The sequence below is a fragment of the Schistocerca cancellata genome, chromosome 9 (genome assembly GCF_023864275.1).
Source record: "Schistocerca cancellata isolate TAMUIC-IGC-003103 chromosome 9, iqSchCanc2.1, whole genome shotgun sequence".
In the NCBI taxonomy this organism is placed as follows: Eukaryota; Metazoa; Arthropoda; class Insecta; order Orthoptera; family Acrididae; genus Schistocerca; species Schistocerca cancellata.
The window spans coordinates 17,647,081-17,668,245 of record NC_064634.1 but is presented as its reverse complement, the minus strand read 5'-3'; the positions used below and the strand labels follow the sequence as shown (position 1 = coordinate 17,668,245).

General features: G+C 40.3%; 1 protein-coding gene across 1 annotated transcript in view; it reads left to right on the top strand.

Moving 5' to 3' along the window:
* LOC126100883 (odorant-binding protein 59a) overlaps positions 1–21,165 on the top strand; it is a 211,219-nt gene that overhangs the window by 93,360 nt on the left and 96,694 nt on the right. Inside the window, exon 4 of the mRNA XM_049911551.1 lies at positions 19,771–19,946. Coding sequence (XP_049767508.1) covers positions 19,771–19,946 — 176 coding nt within the window. The remainder of the gene's footprint in view (positions 1–19,770; positions 19,947–21,165) is intronic.

Sequence of the window (21,165 nt, the reverse complement as noted above, 5' to 3'; positions counted from 1 at the left end):
AGTAGCTTTTTAATGAAAGTGTTGGCCTCGTTGCAATAAACATCGTTTGCTCCTGCGATTATCGCAACACAGTCTTTTTCCGTGAATTTGGCACATTCTGTGTGTATGTCTTCTACCACATTCACGAATTTTGCTCCTGGTTTAACAATTGCTGATATACACGAACCATCTTGAGCAGAGTTCGACATGCATGTCGAAATATTGCGAGCATGACTGTCTCCAAATATTTTTACGTTATTTTTCTGTTGTGTTTGTTTACGTACGCGATCGGAACTTTTTGTTACGCAACCACGCGTGTTTTGTGTACACGTGTTGCCGTCTGCTACAAGTTTAGATGCACTGTTTTTGTTATTTGAATTATCATTGTTTATCAAGCACTGAACTTTGTCCACTGTTGAGGCTTCTTTATTCACTTGTGGGTTTCCTTTCTTGTATATAAATGTGGCGTCGTCGACGGTTACGTTTTCACGACGTACATAACACCGATCTACACATACTGTCGAAGCACTACTGTTTTGTAGAGCTGTATATCGGTCTTGGAGGACAGCGTATTTCACTTCTAGCACTTCAATATCAGTTTGTAGCATTCTGATTATTTCGTCCTTATTTTTGATAATGTTTGAAAATTTACTTTCACACGCGGCTGCTATGCACGGCTCACAGGTCCACAAATAGTCATCAGTTACGAGTTTTAAGTTGATCTTGTAGCAATTTTCATGAAACCAGTACTTGCAGGTTCTACACTGAATTCCTTTACGAACTTTTCTGATACACAATTTACAATTACTATTACTTTTATCTTCATAACTGGGAGCTGAACCTACACGTACTTTCTCTATCGGCGCCATTTATTCTTCCTGGCTAGTCTCTTAAATTTCAGCATACTCTTCATCTTGCTAAATTATGATCTGAGTCTATATTTGCTCCTGCGTACACCTTAGAGTCCAGTATCTGATTTTGCAATCTCTGCCTGACCAGGATGTAATGCATAGCCACTGCCAATCTGTGGCCCAAAGCAGAGATGACTACCCAGTGGCAGAACACACTGTGATTACAACTCACTCAATTTCAATGTCTGCTTCAGAACCTGTTCCACCTAGATACATCCTCCAAACACTAGATCATCCTTCATTCATTTACCCATCTGGTATCAATTTCTCTTTGCCTCTGTCCCACATCCACCTCCACTCTGCCCCCAGGACCCTAATTTCACTCATCTGCACACACACTAATTCCTGCAGTCTCTCCTCCCTCTGTTTTGACAACCCCTGACACTCCACTCCTCCATGTCATTGTTATCATGCACTGCACAAACTGACTGGTTCTGGTGTCCATGTTGCATACTTGTCCCACATGCACGTAGCCTCACCCTCCTGCATTCCTACCCCTTGTACCTGCTGTCTTCCTCGGAGCCATCACCCACCGTTCTCCAACCCTTCCTCTTGCCCTCTGCTGCCTTTCTGTCCTTGCCCACTCCTCATTAAACAACCCCCTGCCCCAGTCAAGGTGCAGAACAGCTGTCATGGCCAGTGTCTTCAGTCAGTATAGTGTAGCCATATGGGTGTGCGGTCATGTGCATCATTTGCTTTCAGTCTTATTTTTTGCATTTATTGATCAGTCAGTTCATCTACTATTTGGTGAGCCATTACTCGTACCACTACATTATATAAATTTTATCAAGATTTTCCATTAACATGATATACATATTACTTACTGAAAGATGATGAAACAGAATAACAATGAAAGGAGCTATGAAATGCCGAAGTGACTGTTACAATGAAAATAACAATAGTGCATTTAATGACAATAAACATAAATTTGTAACTTTATCTACATCTATATCCCTATTTGCAAATAAGTTTGATGTCCATAGCAGAGGGTACTTCATTGTATCCTCACATTCGAGTTTCTTCTGATTGTGTATGGAATGAGGGCAGAGGGCCTGCTTCAGTATCTCTGTGCACACTGTAATTAATGGACTCTTGTCATTGAGGCCACTACAGGAGTGACAGGTAGGGAGCTGTAGCATATTCCAACATCCCTCACTTAGTACTGGTTCCTGACTTTGTATCTAGTCCTTTATAGAAAGGTTGACATATATCCTCAAAGATTCGCAAGTCAGGGTTATCAGTAACTCCTTAATGTTCTCCTGTGCCATACTTATTAGCATGCATTTAATACCTCTATTGGTCATCTTTGTATGGTGTTTCATCAAAAACAATTTCCTGTGTATACTCCTAGAATTTTCCAGTATCCTACAAATGAACTGAAGTCTATCATCTACTTTACGTGTGGGAGGGCCAATGTTATCATTCCATTTCATATCCCTACAAACTGTTACATATATGTATTTGTATGAGATAGTCCACTTTATTGTGATTAACTGACACTAGAGTCATAGAATATTATGTTTCTGCATTTTGTGAACTGGACTCATTCATTTCTGAACATTTAAAGCAAGCTGCCAAACTTAGCACCATTTTGAAATTGTATCTACATGTGAGTATTTGTGTAGCTTTCTTTTTCAGACAGTACTCCACATATAAAGATACGTCATCATTAAAAAGTCTGAGACTACTATTATTTTAGAGTCTGTCTTTTCATCAATACAAAACACAAACTGCAAAGGGTCTCAACATATTGCCCTGGTGTATGTCTTAAGTTGCATTATATTGGTTGATTACTGTCCATCTAAGACAATGTGCTGCACCTTCCCTACCAAGAAATCCTCAATCCAGTCAAATATTTCATTTTATACCCCCTAAGATCATCAATTAGTATTAGTGTGATACTAAGTCAAATGCTTTCCAAAAGTCAAAAAATACTCTACTTTCAGGATATTGTAGTTGCAGTGTGTCCACATTCATCACAAATTTCTTGAATGATATGAGTTTGCTACGCTGACTGTTGTTGTTGGGATTAGGTCATTATTTTATTTTGTATTGTTCACAACAATATAGTTTTGGCTGTGCAGCCATTCACTAGTGTAATGTATATATAACCCATTAAGTGATCATCCTTGGACTATAGTCAACATAATAATTGTTTATTTCACAGAATTTTGTGTCATTATACCATGTAACTACTGTTTATGTAACACCTGGTGTCATGCCTATAGTTCTAAAGAGCAACTAACAACACTCTGCTTCTATAATTATGTGACATAGACAAAAACTTTCACTGTGACACAACTATGTGCATTAATGGGTTGTAATTGACACTTGATGATGGCTACACAGCCAAAACTATGTAGCAGTGAACAATATAAAATAAAGGGTTGTTTAATCCTAACAATAACAGCAAATGTGGTACATTGAAATAAATCAAGAAACTTCCAGGAAATTTGTGAAAAAAAAGCAAGAGTTTGGTTTCACAAGTTAAATACTTCAGAACCAATGCTGTCTGACATGAAACAGGCTTTTCTGTTTGAGGTAATTCATTATATTTGAGTTAAGAATATGTTCCAAGATCAGACAACAGATAGATGTCAGTGATATTGTACAGTATTTTGGTAGATTACTTGTGCAACCTTCCTTGTAGATGGGTGTGATCTGTGCTTTCTTCAAGCTATGTGGCATGGTATTTTGTTTGAAGCATCTGCAGTATTCTATGGTTAATAGAGTGCTAGTTCAGCTACAAATACTGAATAGAATCTGACAAGGATTTCATCAGCTTTGTTCAACTTTAGCAATTTCAGCCAGACAGCCTAAAAGCCATAATTGCTTTGGGTTTTGTGTGAGGTATTTCAGTAACATTCTGCTACAGTAGTCATTAATGGCTCCACAAATCGCCCTTTTGGTAGCTAAACATGTTTAATTTAGTATCTTTCTATCTCTACTTCTGTGCCTTATTTCACACCTATAGGGTAATAGTTGCTGCTTCTTTAGAAGTCTCCTTACAGAGACTGTATGCTGTGGATGGTCCCTCTCTTCATGAACTGTTCTGTTGTTTGAGTGCTTTCCCAAATTACTCTTATAGTCTCAATCCACAGTACCTGTGCTCACATCTGCCCAGAGCTAAATGTTTTGAGATGCCCCTTGATCTATGACACTGCTACCTCTTTATCTAATTTACTGAAAATGTAAATCTTTCTGCCTGCTTTAGTAGCCATTTGTAAATTAGTAACCATTTTTGCTAGAACTACCTCGTGGTCAGTGATACAAGCTTCGATGTGGACATCCTCAAAGAGCTCAGATCTATTTATTGCTATTAGATTCCACATATTTCCATCATCAGTGGGCTTCAAAAGATCTGTTCTAGGGAGTTCTCAGAGAAGATGCTTATCAATGTTTCACAGAGAATCTTGTCACACCCATTGCTTACAAAACTCCAGTCGATTGTTGGATGGTAATAGTCTTATCCAGTAGTGATAATATGATTGGGTAATATGTAGTGTGAGGCATTTACAGTGTCATGGCCACATTGCTCCAAAATGAAGGGGAAAATCAAGAATATTTTCATATAAAATTTGCAGTATTCATAAGGGAACATAAAAGGATGACTATAATACAGGGTCAAGTTGTAGCAGTCCTGCCTGCTTTATTTATTTCATTTGTTGCCCTTGGTGTTGACATACTGCGATGCTACACTGGCTGAAACATGGAGTATGTAATTTGGACACTGACTTCAGTAAATAATGTAGCCAACAGATGCACAGTTGTGGTTCACAGTCTTTTACTTTCACTTTGCACCCCCCCCCCCCCCCTCCAACAATACAGTTATATATGTATGGCCAGTGCACAATTGTTTAAACTTCCCATAAGCCTCATTAATAGTTTGCAGATAAACCTCCACACACTGCTACAATAGTTTTCTGTTGAACATCTGTGAACAGTAAAAAATAACCACATAGATCACAATCCTTCAAATAAAATTAACAGTCACTGTCATTGCTTTAACACATGGCCTATTGGTGTAACACTTATTTCACTGTTAAGCTGATACATTGTTGTCGTTCTAAGCAACACAGGTTCATCATCTGAAACTCAGCTGTGGACTGACTGACTGTCTCATGACAAAAATTGAGCCTTATACATATCATCACAATAATAGGTGCTGAAACTACACATTGTTTGAAGTTAAATTTACAGAAATTACAATTGAAACTTACTTCATACAATTAACTGAACACATTGAAAAATTGGTTCTTTTTAACAGTTTCTTCTACTACAAGGGTTAAGCCAAGTTATTTGTTTAAATGACGAAATTAACCAATATTGTTACGCAAACAATACTTTTGATAAAACTGTTAATTACTTTGTAATTAATTAAGGTCCAGCTTTGCAAACATGTTTTCAAATAGAGCAAAATAAATACTTTTAGAATACTTTTGGTTGTTCCTCCAGATGTTTATAACTAGTACAGAATTCATATTTGTTTGTATGTCAACAATAGAATTTAAGTTGCCAGAAAATTACTGATTTCGCCATGTAACAAAAGATACTAACTAGTAATAGTCAAAATAAATTAGAAAATCAATGACATACCTAAAACTAAGCACAACATTAGATCTGGTGTTAAATTCTTTAAAACTAGGGCCAGCCTTTCTCTTATATGAAAATGCAGATTGTATTCACATATATTAATGGTCATTAGTTAGAATGTAGAATGCAGAATGAAACAAAGAATTTAAGGAGGCAGATGGCAAAACAAGATGGGAATTAAAAATATCCCAACTTGCTTCATCACAAAATCATTTTTTATATGGAATGGTGTATTTTCTTCTATGGAAATAGAAAGGGCATTAAATTTTGAATATACAAGTTTCAGTACATTTATCTAGTAGGGGTGGTACATGAAGTGATATTGTGGAAATAAAACAGGAAATGGTTTTCACACACTTTGTATTTACTGGCATCCATTTATGTTAATAAGTATAGTGCTTGTACACCACATAACCATAATGCATGTTCACACTACAGACAATTTCAGTTTAGTAAATGCTCAAAGTTGTGACCAATAACTCTGATGCATTTCTGAAAACATGCTTCAAAAGACAGTTGAACATGCCTTAGCATTTCTTTGCTGATTCCTGCACAGACATTCCTAATTTACTGATGTAGATTTTTGAGTGTGGTTGGCATTTCTTGATAAACTTTGTCCTTAATGTATTCCCATATGAAAAAGTCTGGTAACGTGAGATCCAGGGAATGAGCAGCCCAATGAACAGGCCCTCTACATCCTGCCCATCGATCAGGATAATCTCCGTTTAGTATTTCTCGAGCCATAGCTGAGTACTGAGACAGGCAACCATCATTGTTGATACCACATAGCACCCCTTTCCACAAAGGGCACAACTTCAAGTAGGGCTGGAAGTTCTTGGTACAAAAACTGGTCATATTTCCAGCTATTCAATTTATCTTCAATGAAGTATGGTCCAACGCCTGAATTCCACACCAAATTTTCGTGCCCCACTGCCTTTGATGCTGAACTTCCCATGACAATCTTGGATTTCCCACTAACCAGTAATGTATATTATGTCAGTTCACTTGAGCATGATTGGTGAATGTTGCCTCATCAGAAAATAAAATATTTCAAAACATACCATCTCCAATTTGTACTAGAGCCCATTGGCAAAATTCTACTCACTTCTGGAAATCATCCCTATGAAGGCCTTAATTTAGACTAACATGATGTGGATGGACTTAATTACACTTAAGTATTCAAATTTGTGCGATTCCCAAATCACATTACAATCGACAGAACTTACATGAATGTTAGTGGCAGCTGCAGTGATTTCTGAATTTTCACCACTAGCAGTTCTTCTTTGATTATGTTTTCTTGGTGTGACATCTCCCAATTCAGAGAATAAGTTTGCAAGTCACTGAAAATTTCTTACACATGGCTGTCTCCTTTCTGGACACCATTCTCCTTATATGTTTCAAGCTGCTCTAGCATTCTTATGAGTTTCACCACAAATGTAAATCATATCAATTTGCTCATTAATCGTGTATCAAACATCCATGATTACAAAATGAAGCGGAGCTCCCTGAGAATAGTAGGTAATGTTCTTACCATATTTAAATTGGTACTGGATGAACTCATACCAATGTCAACAAATCTTTAAACAAATGAGTATCATTTCAGGAATAAAAATAAAAGATCAAAAAACCAGCTTATATAGACAAAATAATTTCCATCACTGAATAACAGTAACAAAATAAAAATACAGAGAGAATTCACAGTGTGTAAAAATCATTTGCTCTATTATTTGTCCTATATCACATCATTTCACCCCTAGTAGATAACTGTACTACAACTCTTGTACTCAAACTTGAATGCCGTTTCTATTTATGTAGAAGAAAATATGCTGTCTCATTTCAAAAAAAGTAATTTGATCCTGAAAGAACACTGAGAATGGCATTTTAAGGACGAGTTATTGTCACTCTCTTATGTCCCCTTATTAATACTGCAAATTTTGTATGAAAACATTTTCAATTCCTCCCTTTGTTTCAGAGCAAAATTGCCATGGCACTATAAATGTCTCATAATGTGTGTGTTAGTGAAATGGGGTTTTCTCTCAAGTTTTTGGCTGTCTCTGCAGGCCAATTTAATAGTCAACAGAATGTCCCAATTACAGTTTTTTAAATTTACTTCACTGGTATCTTAGTAATGGTATCTTAGTAATGGTATCTTAGACCACAGCATGTTGTTATCAATGGAGAGACATCTACAGACGTTAAAGTAACCTCTGGCATGCCACAGGGGAGTGTTATGGGACCATTGCTTTTCACAATATATATAAATGACCTAGTAGATAGTGTCGGAAGTTCCATGCGGCTTTTCGCGGATGATGCTGTAGTATACAGAGAAGTTGCAGCATTAGAAAATTGTAGCGAAATGCAAGAAGATCTGCAGCAGATAGGCACTTGGTGCAGGGAGTGGCAACTGACCCTTAACATAGACAAATGTAATGTACTGTGAATACATAGAAAGAAGGATCCTTTATTGTATGATTATATGATAGCGGAAAAAAACACTGGTAGCAGTTACTTCTGTAATATATCTGGGAGTATGCGTGCGCAACAATTTGAAGTGGAATGATAATATAAAATTAATTGTTGGTAAGGCGGGTACCAGGTTGAGATTCATTTGGAGAGTCTTTAGAAAATGTAGTCCATCAACAAAGGAGGTGGCTTACAAAACACTCGTTCGACCTATACTTCAGTATTGCTCATCAGTGTGGGATCCGTACCAGATCGGGTTGACGGAGGAGATAGAGAAGATCCAAAGAAGAGCAGCGCATTTCGTCACAGGGTTATTTGGTAAACGTGATAGCATTATGGAGATGTTTAACAAACTCAAGTGGCAGACCCTGCAAGAGAGGCGCTCTGCATCATGGTGTAGCTTGCTCGCCAGGTTTTGAGAGGGTGCGTTTCTGGATGAGGTATCGAATATATTGCTTCCCCCTACTTATACCTCCCGAGGAGATCACGAATGTAAAATTAGAAAGATTAGAGCACGCACGGAGGCTCTCAGACTGTCGTTCTTCCCGCGAACCATACGCGACTGGAACAGGAAAGGGAGGTAATGACAGTGGCACGTAAAGTGCCCTTCGCCACACACCATTGGGTGGCTTGCGGAGTATAAATGTAGATGTAGATGTAGAATGGGGAAGGAGAGGGGAATTTACAGACCATGGCATGGTGGTACAAACCATTCTGATATTTTAGCATTACATGTGTCATATCTCATAGCTACCTCTGAAGTGTCAATTCAATTCAATTCATTAGCGTCCTTGTAGTACATCATCAAAATGACATAGGACTTGTCAATAAACATTACAATTTAAAATACATTTACATGAAAATTTATAATTGAATTTACTTGTCACTTAGACATTACAATTTTAATAGAACTATAAGAACATTAAAATAAAAATATACAAGTAGGATAACAACGTACAAAAAAAAGCTAGTGATTCTCACATCAAAGATTATTTCCATTCTTACATTAACACTGTTTCACACTTTCATAGAAACAGCAAGTATTTAAATGTGAGCAATTACACATATTTCTTATGTCAGAGAAATATTAACTGTGCTTTTATTGTCAACAAATCATAAACTCTTCAATACTGTAAAAACTATTGCTCAATAACATGTTTTTTAATTCTCTTTTAAATATGTGCAGTTTTGGTATTATTTTTAGTTCTTTGGGGAGAGCACTGTAGAGAATTTTGGGTTGGTATAGTACACTTTTGTGATACATAGCTGTTTTATGAATTTCTCTGTGGAAATCATTCCTATTCCTTGTTTCGTAGTTGTGAAATTCTCTGTTTAATGTAGAAAATTCCCCGTGTTCTTTTAAGAAACATATGCTTTCATATATGTATAAGGATGGTAGTGTCATGATTTTTAATTCTTTGAAAGCATGCCTACAAGAGTCTCTATATCCTATACCTTTTATTATTCTGACTGCCTTCTTTTGTAGTCTAAATGAATATTTTGTTAGACTGTTGTTCCCCATAAAACTGTACACCGTATCTTAATAAACTGTGCATGAATGAGAAATAAACACATTACACTGTTTTAATATTACATGAGCTTTTAAGCATTCTAATTATATAACATGTTTGACTTAATTTTTTGTTCAATGATATTACATGCTTTTCCCATCTTAAGTGTTCATCAAACCATACTCCCAAGAATTTAGTGGATGATGCTTGTTCAACCTTACACTTACCCAGTTCTACTGCAAGGTTAGTTTTTATTATTATTATTATTATTTTTTTTTTTTTTGTAATATGTCTGAAGTTGATCCACGTTGTTTTTTTGGCATTCACAATGAGTCTGTTTTCATTAAACCATCTGTCTGCTTTGTCTGTTGCTAATGTGACTTTTTCCTGTAAGTCAGCTTCACTATTTGCTTTAACAAACAAACTTGTATCATCAGAAAACAGTACTGCCTCTGCTTCAGATAGTTGACTTGGTAGGTCATTGATAAATATTAAAAACAGTAATGGCCCTAATACAGATCCCTGGGATACTCCGTATAAAACTCTCTCGAATCTTGATGAATATGTCCTATCCGCATGGCTTATCTCCACTTTCTGATACCTGTCTGACAGATATGATTCAAACCATTTTTGGGCAACTCCAAGTATCCCATAGGCATATAACTTCCTAAGCAGTAACTTATGGTCGATGACATCAAAGGCCTTTGATAAGTCTAAAAACAATCCACAACTTAATTCGAAAATAGTATAGGATTAACTTTTCATTTAAGTGAAATACAAAAAATTACTTAATTTTGTGCTACCGTACATTACGGTATTTAACTGCTAATAATTACAATATTAAAGCACAACATATCAGTCTTCATAAATGCCCCATAGAAGTTTGTTAGGACCCTTGCTGTTCATCTTATATATTAATGACATGGCAGTGACCTTAAACTCCTTGCAGAAAATGCAGTTATTTATAATGAAACACTCTATGAAAAAAGCTGCACAAATATACAGTCAGGTCTTGGTAAGATTTCAAACTGGAGCAGATACTGGTAACACATTTTACATGTCCAGTAATACAGACTGTGTACTTGACAAAACAAAGAAAAGTAGTAACCTGTGACCACAATATCAGTAGGTCGCAGTTGGAAACAAACAACTCATGCAAATACCTGGTTTTTAACAATTTGTGGAGTTAATAATTTTCTCTTAGTCGCAAGTCTTCTGACTGGTTTGCTGCTGCTCATCACAAATTCCTCTCCTGTGCCATCCTTTTCATCTCAGAGTAGTAGTTGCAACCTGTATCCTCAATTATTTACTGGATATATTCCAAACTCTGTCCTCCTCTACAGTTTTAATATCTACAGCTCCCTCTAGTACAATGGAGGTGTGGCATCTATAGGTTGTATCAACCACAATAAACACCATCTTTGGACTCTTATTGCTCTGCTGAGCCTCTATGTTAGTTTTTAATTATGTTCTATATCTCAATATGTGTACACATTTATGACTAACTACCAAATATATTTCTATGTGGAATCTAATGGAGATAGTTATTGCATTCAACCAATAATCGTATCCCGTTTGCATACTAGTGACCCCGAAGTTTCTACATCTTCCACGACTTCCATGCCAGGTGTTGCAAATCAACAGGTTACGTGAACGATGCCATGGCTGCCTCACCCAATGCTTTGTTTGAAGATTTCAGATGCCCAACTACTACAACCAGGCCACTCCAATCCTTCACCAGCGCCCAGTTCTCCTCTAATTGACAGTGATTCGTGATCTCCAACCAAGTTAACCTCAAACTTTGTTGTTCTACAATGCTCGAGTGCTACACCATTAACTCAAACAATGGACTCAAGTTTTGTGTTGCCGGACTGTGCTCGCAAAAACGTGAAATGAGAAGTGGATAATTTTCAGAACTGTGTAACTACTGATCGATCATGTAATGTTCAACATGATCTACATTCGCACATGTACTTTGACTGTCAATGGGCCATAACGTTGGTTACAGTCATGCCGTGTGCAACACCGCCCTTTTTGCAAAATGTACACACTATCAACCGCTATCAACCTATTCCGGTTTTGCCTCACTTGCAAACTAACGATGGACATTTTCATGCACCAAATTCACCTCGCTCACCCACCAGACCTGTTGCTCAGTTTTTTGACCATGTGGGCTCGAGCACATCTTATGGTGCTTCACCTTCCAGGAATATTTTACTGCAACAATGTGATCTTCAGCAAGTTTCACAGTTAATTTATAGTCCGACAGCATGGGGTGTGTTCACACCCTCACACTGTTGTCGCATGAATTACCAATGCTCAGTCCCCTAGAACCCCCCCCCCCCCCTCCCTACACACACACACACACACACACACACACACACACACACACACACACACACACACACACACACACACACACACACATATACGCATGGGAGGCCCCAATTCTGACTGTTCAGCCACTCGCCTCTCTCACAGTTCTGCCTGTGTCTGCTGCGCCAGCCTTCCACATCATTTCCGAGGTTGACAATTCCACATCTGTACCTCTAACCTCCCATCCAGTTTACGGGATCACCACACGTGTTGCGCAACTGGTTGTTCCTATGGTACGGACTGTGCCAACAGCGTTGTGTTTTTGTGACACGTCAAGGACAATGGAACCCACCGTTGCTACGGATGTGCTTGCCAATACCACACCTATGCTGCAGTACGGCCCCTCCTACCATGGACCAGAAGGCCTTCCAAGATACAGCGAAGCCGCCTTCTACCCCCCCCCCCCTCCCCCTCCCCCCCGACTGTGTGTCGAAGGTGCCCCCTTTATATGAGGACAACCCCATATCATGGTTTGCACTTGTGGAGCATCTATTTGAGTTATATCATGTGTCCGATGTTAACTCTAAATTCCTATGTCTCGTCACGCACCTCCATGATCACTCAGACTTAATTTGTGATCTGCTCCTCTCGCCACCATCTCCACCAAAGTATGAGTTTGCAAAGAAAATAATATTGGTCCAATTCGCCTGTTCACCACAAAAATTAATCATCGAGATCTTGTACAAGGAACACTCGGAGGACTAAAATCTATCACAGCTCTAGCGCCACCTTTGATTACTTGTGAGTGAACATACGATGCCGGACATTACTCTGTGGATGGTATGGTCCGCCAAGATACCTACCGACCTACATATTGGCTTGCTACCACACTCCTTCATGTCAATCGGCTCTTGTCTTCGCATAGCAGACCAGCTGTATGCACTGCTACAACAACACCAACCAGCACACCACTCACCACTGGTTGGCACAACTGCTCCTGTTTATCGGCCATCTGTGGGCAGAGCTAGAGCTCACTCCACCTCCGTGCCATCTACACTGCCTGGCAGTGTCCTCTTGCTCTGTCCTCTGTCCGAGCACTCGAGAATCGCCCATGCACCATATGTGCCAATATACGTCCCAAAACAAATCAATGAGGACAAGCCTCCTACACTGCTGCAGTCTCTGCCATCACCACATGTGGCTCATCCGTATTGTTGGTACCACAAGATTTTCGGCGATGATGCCAAGAAATGTCGATTACCTTGCCAGCACCCAAACGCCGACCACAGGATCTGGAACGCACCGAGTCCTGCAGGGAATCTCACAGGCATCCTCACACGTTGCACTCCATCTACTCGTCCACCTGGCCAAGCGGTCGTTTATACATGACCAACATTTCGTCACGGCTCATCTTCCTAGTCGACACAGGCACTGACGTGTCTATCATACCCACATCATCGGTTCCTCCAGCCTTTTCACCGACGAGGTCACTTCTACGAGCTGTCAACACTACAATGTTACAAACCTCAGGCTCTGTCAAAGTTACGGTGCACCTATCTCCTTCTCTGCGTTTTCCTTGAACTTTCTACATTGTTGACATCAATGAACCAATTCTCAGTATGGATTTTTTGTCACATTACAAACTCTTTCTGAACGTGGTTCAGAGGTCAGTGCTAAACCATCCCACTAACACTCAGATACTGTGCTCCCGCACTTATGTTCCACGTTCTGCTTCTCTCACAACATGTGAGTTAGTACACGAGTGCTCTGCCGTCGGAGGCAACATTGTGACCTGCGTCACTAACCTACTGTCAGAATACAACTTGGTGGCACAACTCTGCTGGGAAAATGATGAGCCAAAACAATGAATAGGACACACTTACAACGAGCTTCTCGCAGCTCATACCTCTCTGCTGAAACTGCAGTCCACAGTGCCACCACATAATCGTGTTTCTCCAGCAGACACCAGCTCAGACACTCAGCAAGTTAGTCCGAAAACATTAACTGCGCGTGACGATTCGCATCCGGTAGACAGTGCAGGCAGCCGCTCCGTGTGTTTATAAACATTCCCCCTCTCTCACACACCAGCCACCTGACTTGGCTGCCATCGCTGTTCCCCACATGATGCCAGTGCCTCTCTCACCTGCACCGGTTACCCAAGGCAAGGCTGACAACAGTCAGTCGCTGAGCGTCCTGACCCTCTCGGCACTGCGCACGAGCTGACCTCTCCAAACGAGCACAAGCTGCACTCACGTAATAGGCATGTGATTTCGTGCTGCCTTTTCCCACTCGTGCTAATGGTTACACCTCGTTGGGCCCCACTCGTCCAAAAACTTCACGTCAGGATGTTGCTCAGTCTCGTGTGCAGTTCTCAGTTTCTTCCATCACTGACGGAACAGCACACAAGATAGTTACCACTGCCAGCCCTCCTATTACACACAAGGTTAGATACCTCAACCCCATTAAGTTACGAGCGGCCCAGCAGCAAATTAATGAACTTTTTGATGCAGGTATCCTGCAACCGTTGGGCAGCAACTGGTCTTCACCGATTCACCTCGTCAACAAACAAGATGGTTCTTTCCGAATGCGCAGTGACTACAGATGCTTAATCGCTCATACTGTCATGGACAACTACCCAGTGCCAAACATAAACAATTTTGCTCGTATGTTGTTGGGTGCCACAATCTTCAGTGTTATTGACTGTTTGACTGTAAACGTGCCTATCACATGATTCCTGTAGCACAGGAAGACATTCCAAAGACAGCTATTATCATGCTGCTCCGTTTTTTCCAATACAACTTCATGCCATTCAGCCTGAAAAATTTGGCACCAACGTGGCAACGTTTCATCGACTCAATCTTACGACAGTTTGAGTTTTGCTTTGAATATCTGGATGACATACTCATTTTCAGCAACTCGGCTGAGGGACACGAAAATCATTTATCTGAGATCCTCCAGACCCTGCACTCCAATGGCGTTGAGGTCAACAAGGAAAAATTCCAATTGCGCCAGTCTTCTGTCACATTTTTGGGTTACACTGTCTCCACAGACAGAATACAGCCTCCTAAATCCCGTGTGCAGGCCATAACATCACTGCTGCCTCTGGCTACTTACAAAAAAGTCTGACATTTCTTGTGTACAATAAATTACGACCGTCAGCATCTGCCTTCTGCCACCACTGTGCAGGCCCTGCTGACAGACTCGCTGTCGGGCAAACACTTCAGGCCTTAAACCAGTTCGATGGACTTAACCTATGCTGGAGGTCTTTGAGGCTCTAAAAACTCCCTCAGCTCATGCCGTGACACTCGCCCATCCTGACCCGCCGGCCGAGTTGTCCCTCACTGCCACTCCGGACGCCAGCGACATCGCGATGGGGGCAGCACTACAGCAACACGGTTCCTCCCCTTCATTTCTTCTCTAAAAAATTGTCTACAGTTCAGAAGAAGTATTCGTTTTTTGATAGGGAGCTTCTGGCAGTCTGTGAAGCCATCAAACACTTTTGCCCCGATGTCGAGGGTCCTTCTTTCTTCATCCTTACTGATCACAAACCACTAGTGGACGCTTTCTGTAACCCTTCCGAGGGCCCACCCCTCGGCATTTCTGCCACTTTGATTTAGTCTCTCAATTCACAACAGACATTCTCTACATCAAAGGCACAGGAAACATCCCCACTGATTTTTCCTCGTGGATCTATACTGTCTCATGCATCGTTGATTTATCCGACCTGGCCACACTCCGGACCTCTGATGAGGAATCTCGAGCTCTCCTCACAGATCCTGAAAAATCTCTTGTGTTTACCAAAGCCGAGTTCCCCATCGTTTTCAACAAGGTGTGGTCTGATTCTTCTACTGGCACCCTGCGGCCATTGCTCCTGCCCACATTGTGCCAGCAAACCTTCGATGACTTGCATAACCTCACTCGTCCTGGCATCCACACTGACACACGGCTCGTATCTGAGCGTTTCGTATGGAAAAATGTTAAACGGGACTGTTAGACCTGGGCAAGCAGCTGCGTTTCCCGTCAAAACAACAAATATAGCCGCCACATCTCCCCTCCACTAGGCAAGTTTTACATTCCACAAGGAAGATTTCGTCATGTACATATCGACTTTATCAGTCCAGAGGGCCACAGATACATTCTCTCCACAATTGAGTGCGTGTCTCACTGGGTGCAAGCTGTTCCTTTGCCCGACATCACCACTGAAACCGTGGCCAACAGCCTTCCACCCACAAAGCAATGCCCTAGCTGAATGGTGGCACCGCACCCTCAAAACTGTCCTCAGGTACCGTGACTGTCTCTGGTATGGGGTGCTTCCATGGGTGTTACTCGGTCTCCATTCGACCATTAAACCAGACTTACAGGGGACCATCTCTGAATTCGTTTTCGGGGAGGACCCAGTCTTACCAGGGAAACTTATCCTTCCTCAAGCACCTGAGGATTTTCTCCCCTCCCTAGATTTCATTATTCACCTGCGCACTCACTTCAAACGTGCACAGCTACACTCGCCTGTCAGCCATTCCCCACTGGACACTTATGTGCCAATTGCACTCGACACTTTCTCCCACGTTATGCTCATGGATGATACCATTAGAAAACCCAGCAAACACTCTACCTCGGCCCCTTTAAAGTACTCTGGTGGGGCAAGACAATTTTCAACATTATAGTTGAAGATTGTCCTCAAACTGTTTCATTGCACAGGCTCAAACCTGCTTTCGTGCACTCCGATGCCCCTCTGCTGTCTCAGTTGGACCCTTCTGATGACTTTTCTACCAGCGAGACTGAAAATACTTTGTCCCATCCCATGGTGCTGTTTTCTCCAACCCATGATTTGTAGTCGCCATTCGCAGGTTTTCCAGGCATGTCGCCATCCGCCCCATATGGTTTTGCCGTCACTTCACCGATTGCAGAGATTCGCTCACCCGCATTCAACCTGTGCTGCAACATGCCACCACACCATATGGATGATGTGTTGATTGTCACCTTCGATGACCATGGCCTCTCTCATCAAAGGGCAGTTAAATGTCAGTGTAGTGCATAGCCTGTCCCTCCCGCGCAAGTGCGACCCATCAGAAATTCATGTGTTCATCTCCTCGGGTAGCTCGATCTGCATTTCGGGTGGGCACGCCTGCACCACACTGCAGGCCATTCCACATGCCTGCTCTCGGGCCGGCCGATGCATCGTCCGCGCCCTCTGGTTGACACTACGAAGTGAACTTGCCACTGAGCACTCCGCCTCTGCACTCCATCTCGACCGAGATGGAAATCCTGGCGTGCGCCTGCCATCTCGCATGACTACTACTGACATCAAGGCCCACATGACCTCCACTCACAGGTGGTACTCCGTACTGCCGGGGGTGGGGGTTGGGGATGAGGCGGAGGGGGGGAGGGGGGGTCTGTGTGGTGTCGATAGGTCATATCAACCATGATTGACACCATCTTTGGACTCTTAATGCTCTGCCAAGCCTCCATGTTAGGTTTTAGTTCTGTTCTGTATCTCAAGCTTTGTACACATTTATCACTAACTACAAAATATATCTCTAGGTGGAATTTAATGGGGATAGTTATTGCATTCGACTAATAATTGTATCCTGTTCCCATAGAGGTTATTCCTTAATGTCTTAAGAAGTGTCCTATCATCCTGTCCCTTCTTATCAGTGTCATTCTTTTCCTCAGCAATTCTATGGAGGATCTCTTCATCCCTTATCTAATCACTCCACCTAATTGTCAGCATTATTTTGTTGCACACATCTCATATGTTTTGATTCCCTTCTCTTCAGGTTTACCCATAGACCATGTTTCACCAACTGTGCTCAAACATACATTCTCAGAAATTTTTTCCTCAAAGTAAGGCCTGTGCTTAATACTAGTAGAGTTCACTTGGCCAAGAATGCCCTTTTTTGTTATAGCTAGTCTGTTTTTTATGTCCTCCTTGTACCATACATCATGGGTTATTTTGCTTCCTAGGTAACAGAATTCTTTAACATCATCTACTTCATGATCGCCAATTCTGATATTAATCTGTTCTCATTTCTACTACTTCTTATTACTTTAGTCCTTATACAGTTTACTCTCAATACACATCTTTTACTCATTGGACCATTCAATTGAGAGATCCCATGATCCTTGTTCCTTTCTGTGAGGATACCAATGTCGTCAATGAATCTTATCATTGATATTCTTCCACCCCAAATTTCAATCCCACTCTTGAATCTTTCTTTTACTTCAATCACTACTTCTTCATTGTATAGATTGAATGGTGGGGGAGAAAGACTACATCCCTGTCTTACACCCTTTTTAATCCAAGCAGTTGGTTCTTGGTCTTCCAGCCCTATTGTTCCCTCTTGGCTGTTGTGCATATTCCATATTATTTGTCTTTCCCTATATCTTACACTTATTTTTCTCAGAATTTCTAATACTTTGTACCACTTGACATTGTCAAATGTTTTTCTAAGTCAACAAATACTGTGAATGTGTCTTGTTTTTCTTTAGTCTTGTGTCCATTATCAGCTGCAATGTCAGCATAGCCTCTCTGGTGTCTTTACCTTTCTTAAGGCCAAACTTATTATAATCTAACTTATCATCAAGTTTCTTCCTCCATTCTTCTGTATATTATTCTTGTCAGCAACTTGGATACATGAGTTGTTAAGCTGGCTGTGCACTAATTCTTGCAGTCTTTGGAATTGTGTGGATGATGTTTTCAGATGGTACAACACCAGACTCATACATTCTACACACCAATGTGAACAGTCATTTCATTGCCACTTCTCTCAAAAGTTTAGAAATCCTGATGGAATGTTATGTACCACTTGTGCCCTTTTAATCCACTGGACCCTCTATCTCTTCTATATGGACTCCTGTTTCATCATCTATCACATCATCAGACAAGTCCTCTCACTCATAAAGGTCTTCAATGCACTCTTTCCACCTACCCACTCTCTGCTCTACATTTAACAGTGGAATTCCCATTGCAGTCTTAATGTTACCACCCTTGCTTTCAATTTCACCATATGCTGTTTTGACTTTTCTGTACGCTATGGCAGCCATTCTGACAATCGTGTCTTTTTTTATTTCTTCACATTTTTCATTCAGCCATTTCATCTTAGCTTCCCTGCACTTCCTATTTATTTCATTCCTAAGTGACTTGTATTTCTGTATTCTGAATTTCCCTGAACATTTTTGTACTTTTACTGATGTTGTTGCTGTTATGGTTTTCAGTCCAAAGAGTGGTTTGATGCAGCTCTCTGCTCTACTCTATCCTGTGCCACTTTCTTCACCTCCTAGTAACTACTGCAACTTACATCCTTCTGAATCTGCTTAGTATATTTATCTCTTGGTCTCCCTCTATGAGTTTTACCCTCCACACTTCCCTCCAATACTAAATTGGTGATCCCTTGATGTCTCAGAACATGGCCTACCAACTGATTTTCTAGTGAAGTTGTGCCACAAATTCCTTTTCTCCCCAGTTCTGGTCAGTACCTACTTAGTAATTAGTTATGTGATCCACCCATCTAACTTTCAGCATCCTTCTGTTGCACCACATTTCAAAAGCTTCTATTATCTTATTGTCTTAAGTGTTTATTGTCCATATTTCATTTCCATACATGGCTACACTCCATAGAAATACTTTCAGGAAAGACCTGCTGATGCTTTCATCGGTAAAATGCAGAATTCCTTCAGTTACCCATGATTTTTCGAAGTTACCTTCCTTGTGGGGGTAGTAAATATGATTAATGGTGTGCTTTTAGGTATTCAGCCAAATACTGTTCCGATTTTTATGCACACCAAGCAAACCTGAGAGATCAAGATGCCCGATGATCTCATAGGTTCAATCGCAGATAAAGCAGCTGTCAGAGTATATGTGATTTCCAATAAAATGTCTTTTATTTTCTCTTCTCTGATTAAAATCACAGAAATATTTGACAGTTTATGTTCCTGATATATTTCTCAGCAGTTTATATACATATTTTTTAAAAACCTTTTGCTTTTATTTTGTCTAGGCTATGGTTCGCATGGCATTGGTAGATGCACTGCCAATAATGATGGATACAACAATAACAGAAACAACATGAATCAAAATAACATGAATGGCATGAGGCAGAAGCCACGAAATCGTAATCGAAGATCTGGCCAGCAGTCTGAAGCAGCAAATGTTGATTTGGAAGATATTGAACCTGTAAGTATGACTTTATTATTTGATACACCTCTTCATCCTCTTGGGCATTTTGTCCAGTACAAAGTTCAAAACAGATATACTATAGTATTATATAGGAGGATTATCAGATGCTTGAGTGTGGTGAAAAAATATCAAGAAATTTAAACATCAAAAGACAAAAATGAAACAATGGAATATACAGGATGGGTTGTAACAATATTATGAAAAAGGAAGTTGCTACTCACCATATAGCAGAGATGCTGAGTTGCAGATAGGCCTGAGACTACAGTCATGTGTGTGAGTTGTGTTTGTGCATGCATATGAGTGTGTGTGTGTGTCTACATCTATTCCTGACAAAGGCCTTAACGTCCAACAGCTTTATATGTGACAGTCTTTTTCTTGTGCCTATTTGTGACTAAACAGCAAAAGAGGAGGATACCCTAATTGCCAACCACAGAGTTGGCAGTTCAATTTAGATGAGGCTCACATTTGCAATATGGCAGCTAAATGCTGCGTAGTTGACACCATATGAAGAATAATCTACTTGGTGTGGAAGGCTACAATGTTAGTGAGAGTACATATGAATGTAAAAATGGCGAGGGGGGTGGGGGGAATGGCAGAAGTAGTTTACTGTCACTTCTGGTGAAATTCCTGTGCTAGCTGGGTTGGAGAGTAAATGAGTAGATTTAACACAATCAGTGTCAAACTCAAATTATATTGATGAGACTGTACAGCTACATGCCCATGTCCAACAAGCACAATACAGGGCTATTATAAATGATTCATTTGTTTTTAAAATTCTGTATTTTCCAATGTATTACATTTTAAAATATGACTGATGCGTGGTTAGAACTGAAAACAGACCAAGTTTGTGTTGTGACTATTGGATGGCACTACAAGTGCAGTGCCTTGGAAAACTTGTGAGAAAACAACAAAAGACTTCTTGTGTGTTTGAATATCAGTTTGTGAGATTTTTATCTGTTACAACAGAGCAGCATGCATTCTAAAGGAATTGTGGAAAAGAACTTTGAAGTAAACAGAACATTGTGTTGTTTATTTATTTTAGGGATTGAAAACACTTGGAGTCAAAATCATACATTAACTCTTTTTTATTTGGATTTATTATTAATTTAGGCTATCAATTTGGCCATCTTCAGATCTAATACATAAAACAGATTTTTCTCATGTCAGCAACATACAATGGCTTACAGAACTGCACATAATATTGTAGCAGAATTCA